Source organism: Chaetodon auriga, chromosome 13, assembly GCF_051107435.1.
Source record: "Chaetodon auriga isolate fChaAug3 chromosome 13, fChaAug3.hap1, whole genome shotgun sequence".
In the NCBI taxonomy this organism is placed as follows: domain Eukaryota; kingdom Metazoa; phylum Chordata; class Actinopteri; order Chaetodontiformes; family Chaetodontidae; genus Chaetodon; species Chaetodon auriga.
Window position 1 is genome coordinate 16968767 of NC_135086.1, and position 16895 is coordinate 16985661.

The window sequence follows — 16895 nt, forward strand, 5'->3', positions numbered from 1 at the left end:
GGAAGATAATCCAGCTCCAGCTTCACTACAAAGATTTATTTGGCTTGTTGCCAGGGGTTAGCAAGCTAACCAACTATCACTCTTAGGATGGACCATGCCTCTTTCACTTTTGAGCACATGCACACCACTTTAATTTGAAAACCCAGCATAGATGTTCCCTGAGCTGACTGGTGGGTGTGTGTGTCACATGCCTAAAGGCGCAGATCACCACACCATGTGCTATGCCCTTGCAGTGAGGGGCTTTGCAATAAAGCAACTGGCACCATGTGCATTAGTGCAGACACATGACTGTCTACACACTCCTCAAGGCAACAGAAGGGTCAGCACCAACAAAGACTGGAGTATAAGGAATTTCAAATTGGGGAGAAAAAAGCGGGGGAACGACATCGTCAACTGGAGCTTGTGCCACGTTTAATTGTTGGTCAGTGCAAACAACTGTTAGTGTTGTTTGGTACCGACTGTGTGTAAAAGGCACAAGTTGGCAAGCTGGTGGCTTGCCAAAGGCCATATATGTGTTTGGAGCAAGCCAGGCCGTATTTACAATAATGCCCATATTTTGGTTTCTGTCTTAAAGGGGCTTCAGTCAGGCCTTACTCCAACCATTACAATCTCAGAGCTTCACTGGACTGTTTCTTCCCATAATCCTTGTTCAATTTAAAGTGGGATGATGTCCTCATTTGCACAGCTATAAATATCCCAATGTCAGATATGCTTGGACCAGCAGAGAAACAAGGGGGGGAACAAGGGGGGACAAAGAAAAACAATGAACAATAGAAAAAAGGAGCGGTTCAAGGCACTGCTGGGTCATGTATGTTCTACAGGAATGCACGGGTGGCGCAGAGGCAAAGCTTTCCTGAAGCAGTCCTGTGTCTCTGCGACCCACCAACGCAGAGATCCGCTCTCACTTCCCAGTTGCAGCGCCAGCTTGCTTGAGCATTCCATTGAACACAAATGATGTTTTAGGGTGAGAAGTTGGTGAGAACAAAGCATCAGGCAGCGACAAACTCCGCATTATCAGATACCTTCCCTCCTGTCATAAAAACAGACAGACTGGCAATGACTAAGAGACGGCAACGATGGGAGAAGAATTTTTTCTTTTTCCTGTGGGAAAACCTTGTACGCACTGATCGAAACAGGCTATGGACCAGGGACAAGAGGCTCCTATTTATCCCAGAGTGGTCCCTCCTTCCTTTCCTCTAATTTGTCTAGGGCCTCTGTTCTTCCCCTCAGCCATTGTCAAAAGGAATGTGGAAACACCACTTCAGCTGTTCAGCCCATTAACTTGCTCCCCAAATTCACTCCACCTATCACACTCAGCATGCCAGATATGTAATCCTCTTAGAGAACTTGATATAGCAGAGGTTACATGCCGTATGCCGTTGCTTGAGACGTGAGAGGTAGACATTTTTAAAAATAAAATTGCTGAAAATAGGCAGAGAATAGGAGTTAAAAGGAAAGAGTGAAAAGGAGAGGGAAACTCAGCTTTGACAGGATATGTTTCCGAATCTTCACGGGAGAAAAACTACCAAGTTAAAAATTACACTGCTGGATTCATTGCGGCCAACGTCTAATGATTTCGTAATTTTATGTTCCGAATGTAAACTTTCTTTGTAAAGTACTATTCAAAATGCTTGAGTATACCTGTCAGGTTCAATGAGCGAGAGAAGACAGGACAACAGAAAGGCATTTGAAGTGGGACAGATATTTGATTTTGATTTCTTCAATGAATCTAAGAGGTAGGATACATAATGTGTACGGAAAAAAGGGAATAATACTGTACATACACTAGAATTATAGTCAACTCTGCATGTTCTTCAGAATGATCCTTTAACAAATCTCAATCCAACAGGGACACTTGTTGTGAACTGATCACCAACTGAAAACTTGTTGAGGCTTGTTCTCTCCCTGGTGTACTGAGGATGTCAGGAGGTTTTACGATGTTTGTGTAGTGACTGTTGTAATGAATTTGCAGTGTGCTGCATTCGCTCACCTCCTGTGCGGCCGAGGCCAACCTGCACGGCAGGGTGTAGGCTGCCCTCATTGTTGAGAAGGTGAGGCAGGTGGTGGTAGATATTTGGCACCTGGAGAGGTTTCCTATTTGCGAGCTCCTTCAGTAGTTTCTGCGTCTCATCTGAAAGCAGGCACAGAGACATGAGTTAAGTGGAGTCCTCTTCTCAGTTTCATCAAACGATGACAGGAATGAAATTATGCTGACTTTTAAAGCACCACCTGTTAACATTAAAGTGCTCTGGTAGAACACTGATGCTTTAACCACAGAATTAAATATTTAACTACACACTGACTTAGAGTACAAAACTTCCTTCTGAGAGTCTGACTACTCACTGGCTGCAGGACCCTGTCTGTGCTTATCACTTACTCCATAGGGCATGGTGTACATAATGATACTGCTGTGTTGGTGTTGCCTTTCTAACATGTGTTTAATGCTGTGACAGGATCTACTTTAACCCAAACCATGACTATTTCCTGAACCTAATCAAGTAGTTTTGTTGCCAAAACCTAACCAAAATGTGATGGAAAACTGGGAGGGTAAAAACAAACAAACCTGAAAATAAGTCTAAAAATTTCCACATGTTCAAGTTCCACATGGGACATGAACCCTGTTCTCCCTGGTTGAAGTCCTGCATTTGATCCTTTCATGACTGACTGAAAACATTTCATGTTTAATCTACAGCGTAAAAGCTCAGTTGGCGTTAATGAGTCTTCGTATGTCTTTGTATCCATGTGTCAGTTACCGGAGAAGTTTGTGAGGGCATCTTTGCTGCTGTTGGTCTCGGCAATGGCGCGTCTGAACTGCTCGAGAATGTTATTGAGCTCAGACGAGCGCTGCAGCGTCCTGTGCTCTGCCACTCGAAGGCGCTCTTTCAAGGCATGGAACTCCCTCTGGTATGCTATCAGCTTCTCTATAAGAACAAAATAGAAGAAACAGGGTGCATTAGCAGGTGATAATATGCACTATGGTAAGTTCCCATAATTGTGAGAAAACAAAAAACAACAACAAAAAAACCCCACAAAGGACCACAGTTAGCTCCAGGGAAGTAAAAACATCTTAACAGACTTGGGCAACCACTAGGCAAATTCAACAGTAATAAAAATCTAGCAGTGTGGCTGGGACTTTAGAAATTTGGCTGATATGATATTATCATTCATTATAGGATATTTCAGTCCTTCATCCAAGCAATCGATTGCAGCTTATACTCACTATTGTAGCCTAAACCAGAATATCTCAAGTAAAACTAAGGCTGGTGAAGACTTCATTAGTTATACCAAAAATACCAATGTAGCAGCAAAAGCATGCAGTGGAATGGCAACAGACCAAATTCTATTAATCACTCCAAGTGGTCACTGCTGCCCAGAATTTCAATTTGCATCAAAATAGTGGTGATGATAGACATTCATGTGGAAGGATAATAGTTCTTGAGAATTAGAAACATGCACTTTTTCACAATGGTAAGAAGCCTTTTTAAACATTCATCCCCTTGAATTCACGCTTGTTGCTTAGACATTGGCCTAAATATCCCTAATAAGGGTTAAATTTTTTTCTTTAATCTGCACTTTAACTAGTAATTAGCAATGAGTGTGCTTCTTCAGCCCTCACATTCACATGATTCCAAACACTCTGGAGCTGGGGGCTCCCCAGTAAATACAGTCCTCTTAGTGCTTTAATTTCTGTCTCTGTATCAAGCAAATGTATGTGAATGAGTGTATACATACCTAAATATGAACTGTATGTATGTAAGTGCATATATATTACATTGTATTTGCATGTGCATATACAAATGATTTATTATTATTATTATTATATTATTATCATTACTATAAGGCTGTATTGGGATTTACTTGGCATGAACCTGCTTTTCAAATATCTGAACTTCTGCAGTAAGTTACTGTTATCGACAATGATACTGCACTCAGGAGCAGCAGTTTATTGGCAATATAAGCCGCATGTTTTTACAGGAAATTACTTCTGAGGTTTAGAGACAGACCTGTCCTTGGTGAGCTCTTATGAGGAAACACTTTTGTGGCAAGTTTTAAGTTTGAAAGAGATCTATGAGAAGGGAAGTAAGCTGTGGTCTGTTGGTAGGCTGCACAGTGGCTCAGCCTTGCTAATTGTCTTACTTTACTTGATGAAGTTTCTGCACCAAATTCTCTGTGTGTTGGGTTCCTTTTCTATTTTAGTCATTTTACTTATGTCTTCTGCCTGACTGAAATATTCTATATAAATAAAGTTCATAATAATAGTAATTACTTCTGAAGTTATTAGAAAAGTCTTGACTTCCAAATTTCATGAAGTTACAGGGAGAGTACAAAGAACATCTCAGGTGTTAGATGGGGTTGTGAGTTTGGCCAGTCTCTGATCTTCCTCTGCGGGTAGATTTATTGTGCCCTTTCAGCGAGCCCTCCGCCATAACAAAACCCAACCTCCCTTTATCTTCCCCTCTCCATCACTCTCTCTCTTTGACTGAGCTATTGTCCATCCACTCTGTCCTGGCTGCTCTCCACACAGAACGTTGTTGTTCCACCTGAATGTTGATCTCTAAGACAAACAGACAGATGCTGTCATTTGGCCCAAACCTCATGAAAAGGGCAACTTCAAACTAAAACACACTTTCATCTTCACACCAGTCCTTTGATTGTCCAACTCCAGTCGAAACCACACCTGTAATCTCACTGTGCAAAGAAACAGAGACACACAGAGCACCACAGGAGCAGAAAAACAAGACATGGATAAGGTTTCTGGTCAGCTATATATTGGCCGCACACAGAAGTGTTAGGTGGTGTTGGCTTTTGTATGTATTTCCTAATATGTATCACATTCTCTTTCAAGAAATAACCTGAGCAGTGTGTCAATGCCAAAGTATGTTGGGCAGGGTTCACACAAGTACCTTGACATTTCAGTTAAACGTCACTCTTTACATACTACAGATCAAGTGGTATCAACATTAAATCCGTGTAATAGGTTGAATGCTGAACCTGCTCTACTGGTATACAGCCACTGGATGGCTGAATGGGTACACAAAATGCATTAAACAATTAGACCTACCTGAGGCCTGGAGCACATCCATACAATCTCATTATTCTTCTCTGCTCTCTAGTACCATGAGTGGTGGGGGAAGGGCTAAGTGCCTATGCTCTGCCTCTGAGCCTGACAACCTCTCTCCTTCCTTCCATCCAACCTCTTTTCTTAACATCGTCTCATCTCTTCCTCCTAATTTCATACCGTTTTTCACAGCTCAATGTTTTTAAGTGTTCTAAATTTGTCTACCTTTCTATAGCATGTGCACTTCCACCCTGGCACACACCTTTGTCCTCCTTTCTCTCCTGGTTTCCATACACCCATTGCGCTCCTCTCCAGTGATATTTTCCCCTGACACGTCATCTTGATTCATTTGTTCAGCTTATTTGATTTATTAATGAAACAGGAATGGGAGTAATGGGGAGTCGGATGGATGTTAAACAAGTAGCCTTTAAAGCAAACACACCCAAGGCCTCAGAGTGACTCACAGACAAGTGTGCAAACACACACGTCTGGCCAAAAAGGAGACATTGCTGTTCCTTATGAAATCCTTCATGCAGCAAATTTCAAGTTAATGTGTTAATTCTCATCTACAGGACAGGCAAGCTTCAGAAACCCTCGAAGTCCTCAAGCCTTGTCCCAACAATGACCATATGTGGAGTGATGGAGCACTGTTCTGCATCTTCACCACAAAATTCAGTGTCACAAGTTTGCACGGAAACATCTAAACAAGCCTGATCCATTTTGGAAACAAGTCTTGTGGACTGATGAAGTTAAAACATGACGTTTTGGCCACAATGAGCAACATGAAAAGAAGACCTCTCCCACTGTTTAACACATGGGTGGATCGATCATGCTTTGGGTTTGTTTTGCAGCCAGTGGTACTGGGAACATTTTACTGGTGGAATGGTTCCAATCAAATACCAGCAAATTTTCAAAGTAAACCTCACAATGTCTGTAAAAACACCCCAAAATCCACAATGGACTACCTCAAGAAGCACAAGCTGAAGGTTTTACCATGGCCCTCACAGTCCCCTGACTTAAACATCATCACAAATATGTGGATAGACCTCAAATGAGCAGTGAATGCCAGACAGCCCAAGAATCTCACAGAACTGGAAGCCTTGCGCAAGGAAGAATAGCCAAATATGCCCCACACAAGACCTGACCATGCAGGACGTCCAAACTTTTGCTTCAGGCCCTTTTCCATTTTTGTTATTTTAAAACTGCAAAAAAATGGAAATATTAAAGTAATTTTGCTTGAAATGTGTCATCTTTAACTTTAGAACTTTATGCCATTTGTTCAGCAAGTCATCTTTTACTCACATAGCTTTTCACAGAAACAGAAATTTTGACTAGTACCCAAACTTCTGCTGTAGCACCACATGTGTACTGCAACATGACAGCAAAACTGTGCAGCTACATTTTATGCTGAGTTCAGTAACTAAACAAAAGTTAACTGCCTCCAGACATACATTTGAGCTTGAATGAAATGACTGTATCCGTTTTAAGCTGATGTTTCAACTTAGAACAGATGTGTCTGCAGACTTCTCTAAAGCAGTCACTGTGAGACACTTGTATCTGGTAATGTCTTACTGCAAGCTTCCCACCTCTTTGTTCCTATGTGATGTTTTTAAGTTCCTGTAAAAACACAATGTTTCTCCTAGGAAAGAGGAACACAGGCTTGAAGACCAACAAATGTTTCACAAGTGGAACATGGAGCTGACTATAGGTTGTATCATAAACATATGGTATCAAAATCAGAGTTACATTAAACATGTAGTTTGTCTCATCTCTCATTTGAAAACTCGAAGCTCTCCTTTGTAAACAATGTTTTAAAGGCACTTATTCATTTAGTCACAACATGCTTGTTGTTGTACTTGTGACACTGTGCTTACTCACTTTGACTGCAATAATAGCATTTAAGTATCTGAAGACTGGATGTCGGAGAGGGAGCATACAGACACACAGTATGAGCTTGGCTATATAGATCATCAAACTGCCAGCGTCTTCTGAACTTCACAGTTTGAGAGAGGACAGGGATGATCTTAGTGCTGAGAAATACTTCACAGAAATCCAACCCTGAGCTCACCAGAGTGTTAAGAGTTTTAGCAGTCAATCCATTAGCTCATCAAAAGCCCTCACAGTGATCTTGTCCTTGACCTCGCTCTCCCTTGCTGATGCATGCTGCTGACTGCGGGTTCAAGAGTGCTGATGAGGGACTTGTGCAGTTTATGTTTGCATGAGTGAGAGAGTTGCAGTACATAATATGCAAATGTCCCGGTTGGCGCTACGTTTCACTTTTCCGGCATTTTCACTTTAAAGTACACAATGTCCAATCAGTCGTAAATAATATCTAAACAAATGAACAGGAAAATCATGTATGCTGCATGTGCTAGCCAAGGAGCAATGCTCAAAGACAGACAGTCTTTGACACTTTTGCTGACCCTGTTGTCTACTGTACTGAACACAATTAGGTTCTAAATGGAAACATGACATGGAAGTCAAACCTCACCTATATGTTTTGAAGGTGTTTGTTCTTAGTCCATTCCTTAATGGTACATCAAAAACTGGAAAATCATTTAATTAGAGATTAATTCTCCTTGAAATACAAGCACAGCTATTTTTTTCTAAAAGTACTGATGAATGAACACCAGCTGTTCAAAGGAAATTGTGTTTAAAGGGGTCAGTTAACCCATCTTAAGTAAAGAAAAGTGTTATCACCGTTTACCACTACTCTCTACACTTGTTACACTGCTACTGATTTCTGAGAAATCCAACATTTCCGGAAAAATTCAGTTTCCTTGAAAATGTCGATTTTACCAGTTTGTTTGAATATGGCAACACATACTTTCATTGACACTGAACTGCCAATCTGGCACTTTGCCAGAAGCCCCATTTATCAAATAAACTTTTTTTTCCTAATTTCGATTTCAGCTGACTGTCTCCATGTACAGGCCGAAATCTAATTTACCTCAAAAGCACTTCAGCTTTTATTCACATTATACTATAAAATTAGCAACCCTCACAAATTTAACACTCCATAGACTTGCATTAATCTAATATGACTTATGGACTTAAGCAGACATCAGCATGACTATTTGTATTTGGCCAAATGAAGATTCATACTGTACTGCGACTCATATCCACTGGGCAAAAAAGATTACTTTTAAGTGATACTAGTTAAAACGATTTACTTTTTTTGGTTTAAACAGTTTCACCAGGTGTAAATCATGCAGTACTTATCTTCACACAGAAAAAAACAAACAATCACACCAACACACACATTAATACTGCACACGCACAAAGTAGTAGTATTGATTTTTGGTGGTATTTCCCTGAGGAGAGGTGCAAATCGATGCATGAGTAGGCGAGTGATACTCTCTCAACAGTTCCGTGTAGTTTGCAGAGACAAAATGCACACCTTTATCCCAGTCTATTTTTCTTTGCAACACCCCACAACCCTTTCACTTCACGTTTAAAGCGAAGTGAAAGGGTTGTGGGATCAAGAAGTAAAGAAGCATCAGAAGAGGCAAGACTCACATTTGCCCCCTTGGCAACTTTCCAACCCAGATTCCTAATTTTGCTTCCTCACCACGGGCTCATTGTTTCTACTGACCTCCACCCACTTCTTCCTCTACTGTGCTGCAAGTCATGATAAGCTCCTGCAGCCTGCTGTTTCTTTGTGGCAGAGCATGCTGTCTGGCAGCGCTGAGCTCAGACTGTGGCCCTGCTCTGCTTACTTCCACTCCTCTAGTTCCACTTGAGTCCTGTAAGGCTCTGATAAGCCAATGCTTTGGAAAAACGCTACTTTAGGGATGTCACCAATTACTTGTTTAATCATATCCAGGACCTACAAAATCCAATTAAATTCTTTCCCAATTTTGTATTTATTTTTCCAAACTCTGCCCCAAACTTCAACTACAAAAAACACATTTTAGAGCTCAAATGATTAGTGGATTTAATAACTGCTTGATTGACAAAAAGTAACAAGCAACTATTTTAATAATACATCTGATAAACTCAACATTTTTATGCAAAAATACCCAACATTTTCTGCTTCCACCTTCCAAGTCATTATTGATAAGTTGGGTCTTGAAGTGGACAATCTGGTTTCAGTTTCAGCGGGTTCATTTTTAAACAAATATGTATTGTAATATACATGTTGACAGTCAGTTACATACACCCCAGTTACACCTTGCATTAACATGCATCTCATATCCAGAGCATATCTACATATGGTTTAACTTGATTATATTTCCACCTGGTATGTTAGTAAGATGTAATTTACATCTCCAGTATCCACCGTGAGCTCCAATCATTCTGTCCAGCTTCTTGTTCTTCTTCCTTCTTACACCCTCATCTCATTTGAGTCCAAAAAATTGAAAAAGAAAAAAAAAAAGATGAAGCTAAGCTATTGTACAGACTTCTGATAGCTTTTCAAAGTGTGGGAAGAAGCTGTCTTTCACAACTGGAATGCCAAAGACGAAAGCAGAGGAGAAAGCTGTTTTATGCAGCTGCTTTTATGTCAGCTGTGGTCAGTGCCAGCATTGTCCAGAGGACGATTTGAAGGCAGCAGTGAAGACTGGTGGGAGAGGATAGTGACAGGGACCGTCAAAGATGAAGACTGGGTGTGAAACCTACATATGCATAGTCAAACTTTTGATTTTATTTGCAGAGGAATGCAAAGGGTATTATGCTGGTGTTATTTCTGCCCACGTAGTTGTTGTATGTGGATTGAAAGCGCAATTGCATTTATACTTGTGTTCAATGCGCTCAGACTACACCCCTGAGCACCTCCGGAGGTGGTTTAGCCGATTGGATGGCAATCCATCCTCAATGCATCTTGGGTGCAGTTACACTTGTACTTTCATGCAGTCAAGCTCTATTCAACTGCAATCCAATCACCCAAAACGCATTTTAGTGCAAGGTGTAAAGTGGGTCCATAGACGTGGTTAGGACTGTGTTCAGTAGCATCTGTAAGAAACTAGGAGGAATCTGCCGTTAAACTAAAATACACTTTCCACATCGGTGTGGCCACCAGGATTTGCATAATGAAAATTTCGTCATCTCCCCATATCAGTGAGGGTTTGCGTGGACCGTCTGTAAGCAGCCCAGATTGTATGAATTCCTGTGAGGTATATCTGACCCTTAACATGTAAACTCCATGTTTCTGGATCTGGATCACCTTGAGAACAGCTCTTCAAATGCTTGTAGATATGCACAACCACATCTGCACAGAACAACTAATGTGTACAAACAGCTCATTGTACATACAGAAAGCATATGCCAGAGATTAATCAACAGAGACCCGTTAAGAGCTCAACAATCACTGTCTCTCCTCCCGAACACTGAGGAGAAATTGTGTGCCGTCTGGGAATTCTGTCCAGAAAGAACATGCATGAATGAATGAATAACAGTGTGGGATACAGGAAATGAGCAGAAGCACGAGGAGGGAAACAACGATTGTTAATTCACCAACAGATGATGACGCCTGTTCCTGTTTAGACAGACTGTGGGTATGCCTGTGTGGGTACAAAACACAGAAAAAAGAACTAATCCCACTGCCTCACTGCCATGTCAGCACTCTCATCCATTCTCTCCATCATACAGCCCACCTCAGGCTCTTCTCATCCTGTCTTTTAAGACTTGGCCTTTCTACTCTCTTCCTCCTTCCAGGCCACTTAGGATTTCTCTGGCAGACTGCCCTACCCCACAGTGCACTACACACAAACTGTGTGTAGTGCACTAAATGTATACACACACACACACACACACACATATATATATATATATATAAAACCAGACACTACAAATGAGGAAACAATGTTCAAGCATGTTCTCTCCCATTCACACTACTAAACCATGTATCTGGCCTACCACCCTCCGTATCTGTCAGCTCATTTACCTCCGTCACTGCAATCACTTGTGTTATTTTGGGCCCATTGTGTTTGATGTGATGATTGAAGAAAATCATGCCTTTAAACACGCAGGAAGGGAAACACATGGGTTTAAGGAAGGCAAGCAGGAAGTTACATTTACAGAAAGGAAGAGTGTTATGTGCTTGGTAATAGTCTCAGCAGATCTGCTGAAGCCATAAACACCACAGAGTTGTCTCAAACTAGGGATGGAAATCACGGAGCAAGTATTAATAGAGTGCTCACAACTATGGCAAATATCCAAATACAAACAAAGTATGTCACAAGGAAAACATCTGCAACACATACTTTCTATAACTTAACTAAAATTCAAAATGCTAATACCAGAAGAGAGCTTGTTTCTCCTTTAATAAATGGAAAAATATTACATACTTCACTATACTATTGTCACTACATCATGGATATATCTTGTATGCTGGTGCTACTCGCTACCCAATTTAAGGCTAGATGGTCACCACTTACATCCAGATGGCATCAACATACCTGTGTTTTCATTCCATTGTGATACATGTTGGCAAAACACATGCTTCGTCAAGTTTTTGTCAAGTCAAGTGAAACAAAGATCATGACACCAGATATCAGTCCAGGTTTGCTTTCAAAGTTCTTCATACCAGCTCTGAACTGTGGAAGACACCTTACTGGTGTAATGAACTGCAAAACCAACTGAAGTCTGAGTCTCTCATTCTTCTGTAGGATGTCAAATTTCTACTTGGAAATCTGATATTTTACAGTGTGTCTGATTACTACTTTGTGTGACTGACTTCTCTGTCTTCTTGTAATACTGTATAAATGTGTTAGAAAGTCTCATCCAAAAGATCTCAATGAGACTTCGAGAATAAAAAAGCTAAGCACATAACTCTAACTATGCCTGAAGGAAAGAGAAAATATATTTAAACTTGGACAATCGTTTTTAAAGACTTGCGGTGGCATAATGTGGTGCTGGTCGTGTAGCATTACTTTAGTCACATAAGGTTGAAAACAAAGTGGTTAATGCATGTTTGCTGTGTCACCAAAGTCCTTCACTGTTAGGAGGCCGTTATCGTCGATTGTGTAGTCTTTATCAACTTTGTTGGTCCTATCACTGTGAAAGATGATATAGAAATATTTTCTGTGCTACCCACTCATCAGTTTTAACTGACTGTATGACAAGCGCAGCCTCTTCTTAGAGAAATGCATAGTTTAACAGGCCTGCCGGTGCCTTGTTGCTTGTCACTAAGCTAGGACTGAACAGTTGCTGTTCCGAGGAGGAATTTAGCGAAAGGCCAGTTGTGCACCACAAGCACACTCTACTATTATCAGTGTGGTAAACACAAACACCAGAAGTCATCAAGGGAAAAAACAAGCCTCTGCTAGAAATAAATGGCAACATTCTCATTGAGGAAATGCATTTAGAGCGGCAATTCATTTAAAACACTGATACTTGTTGCCAGTGTACCAATAACATGTTCAAAAGGAAATATCACACTATATGCTACACCACTTTTTGTCCAACCCCTGTCTCAAACCCCAACAATATTATTCAGATTTATCCAGCTAGTCAATATTGCTAAGGTCTATTTAAGATACAACAACAGAGATACCAGAGCGCAGTCTCTCACAGGGGGATGGGGCAGACTCCGACAGAGAAGTACACATTCTGGAGAGTCATTCAACATGGAGTGTTTGGACAGCTGACTAGCACGGCTCTCATACACAGCAGTCAAGTGACCAGGAACAAGACAGGCTGTCGGAAGCAATGGGTTAGGGAAAAAAGAAACAAGAACTAAAATGAAAACTTTGCCTAACATTACCTCTCCACCCAACCCCCCCAACCCCCACCCCCACCCCCACCCCCACCCGAAAAAAAAAAAAAAAAAAAAAAAAACGCTTACTGACTACAATAACTGAATATGCAGCACAGTCATGAGACATTTTCAGAATGACTCAACGCCTGAAGCCAAGAACACTCTAAACACCCACGCTGGGCAGCATCAAGAGAAGAAACCATCGATAACCATGGGGAGAGATGATATGGGAAATCAAAGAGGCTTGTATGTTAAAAAAGAAAAGACAGAAAAGCTGTATTAAAACATCTCATGTTAAGACAAGAAACAGCACAAACACAGGAGGAAGGAGGCAGTGCAATAGAATGTAAATCACAGGAATAAAGCTCTTGATGTTGATGCAGGTAAAGCCTATAATTTGAAGGCAATACACTAATCAGCTGTATGCATCCTGGGGCTGACATACTGACATATTATATTTAGTATATTCAGCTTCAGGCATCTTCAAGTGACAAGATCAGTTTCTGCAAGTATGCAAGTGTGCACGTGAGTACGCCGACTTTCATTTGAGTCATCTGAAAGATGTGTTTAGTGTCTATGTTACTTCAACCCTTTGATTTGTCCCCCTCCCCTTGGTAAGATACGGAACAGTTACATTTGATCTCAGTCACAAAAAGAGAGAAAACAGGCCAGCATTGTGCACAAAGATTACAACTTTTCAGGAAATGCTGAGAGCTATTTGTGGCAGTGGCCTTCACATAAGCTCATGCTGCCCAGAGTTTATGGTGTAAATCAATACTCCAGCTTTCACTACAAGGCCAAAAAGGGATCTTCATTACTGCTCGCACTCTTGTTTACCCTCAGAACATGAACATTTGACACATTTTGTAGTCCAAACTGATATGAACCGATTAAACAAATTGGTTTCAATACTACTGTATGTTTCCTAATGCAAAATAATAATCACAAAATAATAAAATAAAGAAAACACTTTTGACAACACAAAGGCAGCATGTTGGAAAGAAATGCTGCAAATAATCAAAATGCAGTTAAATGACGAGGTACATTCTCCCATTTGTCAACACACACATGGCACAAACAAACCTGTTGCATATACAGACAAACCAAGGAAATACAAAAACACTGCAAGTCCACCACTACCTTACTAAAATGACAAATGTGTCAACCATATTGGTGTCTGAAATGTAATGAACAATGCTGATTTCAGTTTCAGTTTGGATACAGTATCTATAAGCCCACTACTGTTTGCGCTTTACTACTTGCTACTACACTACTATTTTTAGCATCCCAAGGAAACTTCTGTTGTGCTCTGAACTGTGTTGTTATCTATGACGTCTTAGCGTATCTGTGGAACATTTCTTCAATGTGTGTCAAATTACAAACACCTTTTTTAAGTGAAAACACATTAGAACACTGAAGATGTTCTATTCAGGGATCAAATGTTTTTTGCCCCCATCCCGATCCAAGTCGTTTACTGTTATTTGATCCGGTACTTACATGTACCTATATGTTGATTAAATATGTATCTGACACACATATGGAGCCAAATGCTTGCGCTGTAGAACTAAGCTGCAATGAAGGAGAGAGGTGCTGCAGTACTACCAGGCTGAGGTGGTCAAAACTAAGGATACAAGCAATTAGTAGACGAGATGTTGCTACCCTCACTATTCAGCACAAGAAACACTGGTTGTTTAAACTTACTATTTTCTTTAAAACTACTAGTCAATTTTATCATATTTTGTGATGATTATGTGAAATTGAACACAATAGTTCACACTCAATGTCCCTCTTCTGACTACAGACTTACTGGATTGTATCAACAGGTCCAGCAAACAGAGCAGAGGTCATCATCACTTGACCTTTGCTTATTATCACACTCACACTTTCATCATGCCATGGGACCAGTCTCTGCCTGCTCCAGTAGTGGCACTCACTGGGCTTCATTTAAAGGAAAATATTTCATCAAGCTGATAAGCTCCACAGTAATCACAACATGTACCCATGGCTTGGAATTTATCTAAAGGCTGCAATTATTTACACTCTGCTGATAATAAGTCACTAAGGCCCATAACCCTCCCCACATGGATTCGGTTAACCCTGGCAAGTAAGCACTCGGCCTTGCATGCTAGTGAAACACAGCCTCACTTGTTTAATAAGCCTGAGCCCAGATGTTTGACAGGACATGTTAAAAATGTGGTCAACGTTCATATGAAAGACCTTACTGTGTCCACAGGACGGGAAATGGCATTGAATGGTGCCATAATCAAGAAGTGAAGCAAACTGTGCTGCCTGGTGCTTTAAACTGACGGGCACATGCTCAATTTTACCAAACTGATTGGGAAGCAGCACAATGTGAAGAGGAGCTGCGAGGGGAGGTAAAGACTGAGCACAGATGTGCCGTGCTGTCAACCTGTGAAAACGCATACATCACTGGAAATAGTCACACTTGACAGCAACGCACACGAACGAGTCTAGAAATGGCAATTATGACACCTGGTATGCCTTGTGTTAATGCACGCGCCCCCCTGAGAACGTGTGGACTGACACTCTGCCTGTTAATATCAATGTAACGTGACTGGATAAAAACAGGATGGGTCCTAAGCGGACGGCAACACCTGCCGTCCTACGACATGCTGCTGGACCCACGTCAGCTCGATGTCCGCTAGTTTGTTAACCAGGCCCAACTGTCGCTCCATCTAAAAGCCGATGAAAGAACTGCTCAGCCTACCTTTGCCATTCTGCCACGCTGTGTACCAGGACAGGCTGAGGAAGGATGTGAAGAAAATAATCGCAGTGGCCACAGTTCCATTTCTGAGCCTCATCTCATTTCAGCGATGCCTCGCCTCGGCTGAGTGTCGGGGACCCCGGAGCTGCCGTTGCCTCCCTCCCTCCTCGCGCTGCCCTCAGGCTGTTGAGACGGCTGTGGGCGCAGGCATATGGGGGCGTCAAACGGTACCAAAAAAAAAACTAAGCCGCTCTGGTTAACAGGACTGCGAACACGGACACTTCTGCGCTGGGAGGGAGTACTCGCATGTACCCTCAGTCTCGGTGTCTTCCCTCGTCGTTGTTCGGAGCGCTGCGACTGGCTCCTCCTGTATCGTCCTACGGCGCTCAGTCACGAGTCAACTGCCTTCCGTGACAACACAGGTTACATGGTGGGTTAAAACAGAACAAGCTAGCTGCCGATACAAGCCATGTTTTTACGGACAACCGTCAGCTACAAGTTACAAGTGGAAGGCATATTGACCGTGTAACGTTCGGTCCTCTGGGATAGGCTGGTGTGTCTCTGACGGTGGCCGAAAGGCAACGCCTCAAATCACGTTGATTCCGCTTGAACTGGCAACAGATGAATTTAAAAAAATAAAAGCAGCGTGTTGCTAACCAACCGAGCACCGCTCATCGGCCCTTTCAGACGTGAGATACGTGAAATTTCTGATTTTTTCATCTGTTTAAGTGATGGCAGGAAAGTTTTACGTGAACGCTCCTTCGGGCTCTAACGGAATGAGTTCCAGCTCACGCGATATTTGACACCTGGCGCGTGAGCGTCATGAGACAGAGCAGTTGTGATGACTTACGATAGCGAAGAAGAGTTTTTTTGTTTGTTTTTATTCTGGGGTTCTCGCTTACTTCTTCTTGGCTAATACGCTGTATGTAAAGTGATTTACAGGAAAGTAACCCTTATTTTTACTTCTTCTTTTTTTTCTTAAATTTTGTTTTACCTGGTGTCAGACAATGTTGAAGCGGGTCTTCCGGACTTTCAAAATAAAGTTATACCTGTGGTACAACACGCACCTGAAATCTGGACTCGGGCAACCGCATAGCTTGGAATGAGTTTCTTTAAGGACGTGTCTTATCAGTTAATATCAATGGCCCTCTCTTCGACTGTGTCTGAGTTGGGATTCAAATTGCTACAGGTTGAAATACCAAAAATTAAAGAGTCACACTGAAATTTGTGTTAAGCTTCGATGTGGCAGCACAAGAAACGTCTAGTGACCAACTCGTTTTCCACAATTAACTCTTCATTCTACAAGTAGAAAGCGCGCCATCTAGTGGGCAACTCATATACGTGAATAACTCCCTAACGGATCATCAAAAGCGGCCATACGTTTTGCTAAGCCTTTAAACACCAAAAAACAT

General features: G+C 41.6%; 1 protein-coding gene across 1 annotated transcript in view; it reads right to left on the bottom strand.

The window, feature by feature from the left end:
• Nucleotides 1-16284, bottom strand: part of mgat4a (alpha-1,3-mannosyl-glycoprotein 4-beta-N-acetylglucosaminyltransferase A) — a 28763-nt gene extending 12479 nt beyond the window's left edge. The window contains exons 1-3 of the mRNA XM_076746440.1: nucleotides 15487-16284; nucleotides 2754-2921; nucleotides 1991-2131 (exon numbers count right to left, since the gene is read on the bottom strand). Of these exons, the coding sequence (XP_076602555.1) occupies nucleotides 1991-2131; nucleotides 2754-2921; nucleotides 15487-15580 (403 nt within the window). The 5' untranslated portion in view covers nucleotides 15581-16284. The remainder of the gene's footprint in view (nucleotides 1-1990; nucleotides 2132-2753; nucleotides 2922-15486) is intronic.
• Nucleotides 16285-16895: the final 611 nt, after the last annotated feature.